We start from the raw sequence: 6,000 nt of genomic DNA, 5'->3' as shown, positions 1-6,000 counted from the left end.
CTGAGCATCCAGCACACGCAACGTGCGTAACTGAACAGAACAATAGGCACCCCAAGGCTGTCCCTCCTACTCCGTTTAAAAAATGCTAAGTGGACCGAATGACCTACTGACTGTAAATCCACCTACAGTCCTTGGCTCTAGCCCTGCCTTTCTAAGCATTCTCTAGCCAGTATTCGAGGTTGCCATTAGGACCCAAATATTTCTCAAAAGAGAAGAATGTGAACACAAGAATGTGAAGAGCAAACTCTCACCCTGCTATGGTGTCCCAGCAGACACCAGCACCCACTTGGAGGCACGGAGGATGTGGGTTCCTCAGCGGATGTGCCCTCCCCCCAGCTGCCCCCTCCCCTGGACCAGGCCCCTCCCCATTACCTTTTCAAGTGTTCCAGCAGGAAGAGGAAGGTGATGAGGTTGGGGTCTGGCAGGGAGCGGAGCAGGTGCATCATGCAGTTTTCCTTGGCAGCAGGGTCTGACAGGGCTGTGGGGAGAGAAGGGGCTGGGGCGGGGCTCGGCTCTGGGCAGGGAGGCCTTAGCCAGTGCCCTGTGGTCAGGAGGCTACGGGACACCGCGGGAAAGCCCAGGCTGCAGGGGGTCAGGGGAGCAGACCCTGCAGGGAAGGGCCTGGTATTTCCCCAACAGTGGGCTATTGGAGGTTCCTACAGGAGGCCCCACCACAACCTGTAACTCAGCCAGGAGGCAGGCTGGTGGTTCAGCAGACACTGTCCTTCCCCTCCCTGCAGAAGCCTTTGGGGCTGGAGCCATTCCCCATACCTGGACTGTAAGGCTGAGTTTAAGACAGTGATGTCATGGCATGAAATGTTCTCTCTCTCTTTTTTTGGCTGCACCACGCGGCTCGTGGAATCTTAGTTCCCTGACCAGGGATCGAAACCAGGCCCTCTGCCGTGAGAGCACAGAGTCCTAACCACTGGACCACCAGGGAATTCCCTGAATGTTCTTCTTCAAGTACCTCCGCTGCCGGAGCCCAGCAGTGAGCTGCCTTCCATGGGCTCCTCATTCCTGTGATCCAACCCAGGAGAAGACAAGGCAGGAGGGATGCACCCAGGCCAGGATTTGGCCCAGGTGGGTAGAGGCCGGGAGCCCTGCCAGCCAGGGCTCCCAGCTTCCTCCCCACCCTGGGCATAGGTCAGAGATGAGACAGTGCTCCTTTTGGAAGGCTCGGTACAGGCCATGTCAAGTGTACGCCTGCTCACTTCTTCTTGGCCCCAGGGCACCAGCGCCTGACCACCCACCTCAGGGCAGATTTCCCTGGGTGCCTGGGTTTCTAGGCAAGGAGGTCAGTGTCCAAAGAGGAAGCACAGAGGGCAGCCCAGAGGGATGAGACGGGAAAGGGGCAGGGGAGAGAGGGTCCAGCCTCCAGATGAGGCCCCAGCAGGCCACACCTTGCCCTCCAGGCCACTCAGCCACACGGCCCTATGCAGTGGGCAGATCAACAAGCAAGGGAAGCCACAGATCTCCTCTCTCGCTCTTTTTTTTTTGCGGTACGCGGGCCTCTCACTGTTGTGGCCTCTCCCGTTGCGGAGCACAGGCTCCGGACACGCAGGCTCAGCGGCCATGGCTCACGGGCACAGCCGCTCCGCGGCATGTGGGATCTTCCCGGACCGGGGCACGAACCCGTGTCTCCTGCATCGGCAGGCGGACTCTCAACCACCGCGCCACCAGGGAAGCCCTCCTCTCTCACTCTTTACTGGTCAGGGAGGCCTGGCTCAGCCCAGCCCTCAGGCCCCCACTGGAGGCTCACCGATGCCCTCCATGAAGGCTGGGTAAAGTCGGTCTGTGAGGAGGGGCTCGGGCAGCTCCCGGAAGTATAGCTTGAGGGTGCCAGCGATGGCGTTGATGTCCATGTCACTCAGCATCAGCAGGATGTCCTTGTTGTCTGTAGGGGAGACGGGAGGTCGGGCTGTGCTGGCTGAGCCACCTCCGCCCCCACGCAGCCCTCAGCTGGGCAGGTAGCCCTGTTCCGTCCCTCTATCCATCCTGAGACAGCTTGCCCGGGACACCCCCATGCTGTCTCTGGTCTGCTCTCCCCAGGAATGGCAGGATGTAGGTAGTGTCCACAGGTGGCCTGTGACTCAGCTCCGTGGGGGGAGGGGAGCATAGATCGTCATCCAGAGTCCTGGAGCCACACTCACACCGCGTGTCACATGCCCTCCTTCCAACTGGAATCGCCCCACTGCTAAGCCCCTCTCTGGAAGGCGCTGTGCATTTTTTATACCTAAAATCATGTTCCGACAAAGCCTCAGCTTCCAGGTGGCACAGAGGAGCCGTGTGCCAGCACGTCCCCAGCTCCCCACCCCAGGCTCCCCGAACACGTCTGCCGGGCAGCTGCCCAGGGACACCCACCAGGCCCCCTCTCAGCTCCCATGGAATCAGCACTGCCCGGCCAGTTCAGGTGTCCTGACTACTGGGTGTGCTGTTGCTGCAGCCTGAACGGCGAGATAGGGGAAAGAACCAGAAAGGTCAGGCACCACCACCAAGGAGCCCACAGTCAAAGCGAGAGGCAGCAATGCCCCTCCCAGAGGGCACTGGGGGCCTGGGAGAAGGTGGAGGTGCCCGTGTCAGCCAACCCAGGCTCAAAGCCCTTTAGTTTCCCTGCAGCCCACTGGGCACCAGGGAGCCAGGAACACAGACTCTGGAACCCGAAAGATCTGAGTTTAAATCAGGCTCAAAGCCTATATACTGAGTAATCCTGGGCAAGTGACTTGGCCTCTCTGAGGCTCAGCTTCCTAATCTGTAGCAATGGAGAAGAGATTGGAGGGCAGGGGATCACCCCATGCGATGCTGGGCTGTAGTTCACAGACTGAGGCTCCTCTGCCATTGGCTCGTGGAGGCCTCTCCGTGGAGAAGCCTCCCGCTTCTGCTGCGCTCTCCTCCCAGCCCCACGAGCCTGCCGGAGCGCCCCCTCCCCGTTGCTGCCCAGCTGGGCCTCCCAGACTCACTGGCATCAAAGACGGCCTTCAGCGCCTGGATGTCTGTGGCCACCCCTGATATCCGGTAGATGCCAACCTCCTCGATGCCCCTCTTCTCCACCTCCTCCACGCACTGCCGGACGATGTAGGGCACCTTGGAGCGCTCCCGCCTGGTAGGGAGGGGATGTGAGGGGACGGAGGATGGAGGGAGCCCCCCAGTGATAGCTATATGTACCCCTTCTCTGCAAACCTTGGCCTTAGAGAGCTCTGGCTTCTGGGATCAGGAGGTGGGGGGGCAAGGAAGGGCTGAGAAAGAGGCCACGCCACCCCACCCCCCAACAGCCTGCCTACAGCTGAGGGACAGCAGGGGACAAAGGTGGGAGGGAGGAAGTTTTAGGAGATCAACCCAAAGACTAAAGAAAGAGTGTTCCTCAGAACAGAGGGCTCAGATTCAAATGCTTTGGGGACACCCAGCAGGTTACCTACAGAGGGGGGTGGGCCAGGTCCTGGAGACAAGGGGAGGGCAGGGGGGCTGAAGGGTGCCCTCTCCCAAGGAGCAGCCACTCCTGGATTCCAGCCTGCCACCGTCACACCAAGACATGGGCCTACAGGTGTCAGACCTTCCCACCTATTACAAGAAGCTGACCATCCGGGATCTTCATGTGCAGTCTCCCAATGCTTAAGTGCTAGCTCATTTATTTCTAAAGCATCGTGTGAGGCAGAGAACACACCTCTGCAGGCCACTTTTGCCCTCCAAACTGGCTGTGGTGACTGCTGAACTGGAAAGTGATTGTCGAGGAGCCAGACAAGGGCGGGGGGCCTGGAGGGCAGGGCTGGCAGGGACCCCGGGCGCAGCACCTACTTGGTCACCACGCTGATCTTCACACCGAAGACGCCGGTCTGCTTTTTGGACGGGGTCCTCTTCAGGCTCATGTCTCGGCTGGTGAATTTCATGGAGAATTCCACTTTGATCTGGTTGGGGGCAAGGCAGGTACAATCCCCTAGGGCATGAGTGCCCAAGGAGTGCCCCCCAGGACTGCAAACAAGGGCTACCTCTCCCACGCAGGGCTCCCTGAAACACCTACAGGGTGGGAGCGAGAGGGGTGGAGGCAGAGGAGAGGGGGGAGGGGCTGGGCTAAGGAGGCGGGGGTCCGACAGCCCCCCCAGGGCACCAGCAGAGGCCAGGCTGCCCACCCACTGTGCAGAAACTTCCTATCTCTCTGGGCTCACCCCATTCATCTCAATCACATCTGTGTGCCAGTTCTTCGTTTCTACAGTTTGTGGATCCAGCTGCAAAGAAAGAAAGAAAGAGAACGTGAGAGAGAGAGAGAAAGAGAGAGAGAGAGAGAGATGACAGCTGAGACCAAGCCAGAGCTCTCCCTGCTGCTCAGCCACAGCTCAGAAGTTGGCTAAAAGGTCAGGAAGATGGAACTGGGGGCTGATGCTTCTCTTGACATCAGTCCTTCAGGGGGCTCCAGCCCCCAGGCCCCTCCTGCCCTGGCTAGTGCAGGACTGCCCCCACTCTGGGAGGGAGGTGGGGTGCGCTCTTAGGCACATTCACCCATCACCTCTCATTCACTCCTGACCCCACCCTGCGAGACGGGTATTATCACCCCATTTCACAGATGCAGAAACCGAGGCTCACAAACCATCAGCAACTTGCTCAACTTCCTGAACTGGAGTTGACAGCAGGGGACGTAGCCCGTGTACCTGGAGGTGGCGAACGGGAGGCGGTGCCACATAGAGGTGAAGAGCCCTGGGTCTGAATCCCAGCTCTGCCACTGCCGACTGTGTGACGTTGGGAAGTTTTCACCTTGCTAAACCTCATTTGTTTCATCTGTTCACTGCAGCCAGTAAAGAACCTGCCTTGCTGGACTGTCGTGAAGACTCAGTAAGATAACGGGTAAATGGCTGGTCTCCCAGAAAACAAACACTCTGTAGAGGAGGCCCCCAAACTGGGCAGGAGCCCCAGGGAAGTGGAGATGGCAGGGGGAAGCGCAGAGACATCCACAGGTGATCAAACGGGACTCTGTTTCTCTGGTTCAGTGGCCTTCAAACTGTTTTCCCTGTGCATCCGTAAAGTAATCTGGAAAAACAGTGCACACCCTGGCACATTCTTAAGTCAACATGTGAATATTTCCAGAGCAAGTTTAAATAGCTGCAAAGAATATAATTTCCAGAATAATGTAAATATTTACATCTTAAAATAAAACTGTTACATCATTCTTTTAAATGTATTCAGTGGAATCCAAATTCCATAGTGATTTGATATCCACCATCATCCATTTAAAAAACACATAAACAAGTTCTTCTTTCCCTTGTAGAAACCCTGCAACGTTCCTTTTTCTCTTTGATTTTGTGTTTCTAGTCTATTTCTCCCAAAGAATTATGCCCTAGTTTGCATTTTTCTTTTTTAAAGTCTTTTATTCCTCACCCTATTATATTTTGCTTCAACAAAAATGTCTGTATAAATGGAAATGAAAGATCTCCTGAGACCACTAGGCTCCAAATGTTCGAAACATGTTCTGGGTTAGTTATTACAACGATTAGCAGGACATAATAAAAAATTTGACCAACACAGTACAAATTTTAATAAATATTCAGCAGCAAAGTACCATCCTGGTGGAATTGCATCACTTAATGAGATGGGTAGAGCATTTTTTCTGTTTTAGTTCAATGTATGTATACAAATATTTGCTAGGGTGAAATGGGGTTTTAGCATCAATACTGTTTTAATTTTTATTTCATTTTTTTAATTAAAGTTTTATTCTAATGAGACTCCACCAAGATTTTTACCCAGGGAGTGACATGATTTAATTAGCATTTAGTATTGCTTAAAGATCTTGGTGTTTTTTTTTTTTTTTTTTTTTTACCCTGGCCGCACAGTACAGCTTGTGGGATTTTATTTCCCCAACCAGGGATAGAACCCATGCCCCCTGCAGAGGAAGCGTGGAGTCTTAACCACTGGACCGCCAGGGAAGTCCCTTGGTTTGGTGTTTAAAGATGTAAAGGATGAAACATCTTGTTCACATACAGTAGATGGGGCTGAACCTCTTTCCTCTGTATTTGCTTT

General features: G+C 55.0%; 1 protein-coding gene across 4 annotated transcripts in view; it reads right to left on the bottom strand.

Annotated features, from left to right (window-relative positions):
* The window catches only part of ABR (ABR activator of RhoGEF and GTPase), a 178,857-nt gene that overhangs the window by 5,267 nt on the left and 167,590 nt on the right, over nucleotides 1-6,000 (bottom strand). For all 4 annotated transcript variants that reach the window (XM_027130545.1, XM_027130543.1, XM_027130544.1 and 1 more), the window contains 5 exons: nucleotides 4,158-4,217; nucleotides 3,790-3,899; nucleotides 2,958-3,097; nucleotides 1,760-1,894; nucleotides 373-478 (listed from right to left, as the gene is read on the bottom strand). In XM_027130545.1, coding sequence (XP_026986346.1) covers nucleotides 373-478; nucleotides 1,760-1,894; nucleotides 2,958-3,097; nucleotides 3,790-3,899; nucleotides 4,158-4,217 — 551 coding nt within the window. The remainder of the gene's footprint in view (nucleotides 1-372; nucleotides 479-1,759; nucleotides 1,895-2,957; nucleotides 3,098-3,789; nucleotides 3,900-4,157; nucleotides 4,218-6,000) is intronic.

This window comes from Aethalodelphis obliquidens, unplaced genomic scaffold, assembly GCF_003676395.1.
Source record: "Aethalodelphis obliquidens isolate GAN/ISIS:26980383/991018 unplaced genomic scaffold, ASM367639v1 scaffold38, whole genome shotgun sequence".
Taxonomy (NCBI): Eukaryota; Metazoa; Chordata; class Mammalia; order Artiodactyla; family Delphinidae; genus Aethalodelphis; species Aethalodelphis obliquidens.
This window is presented reverse-complemented; position numbering and strand designations above follow the sequence as displayed.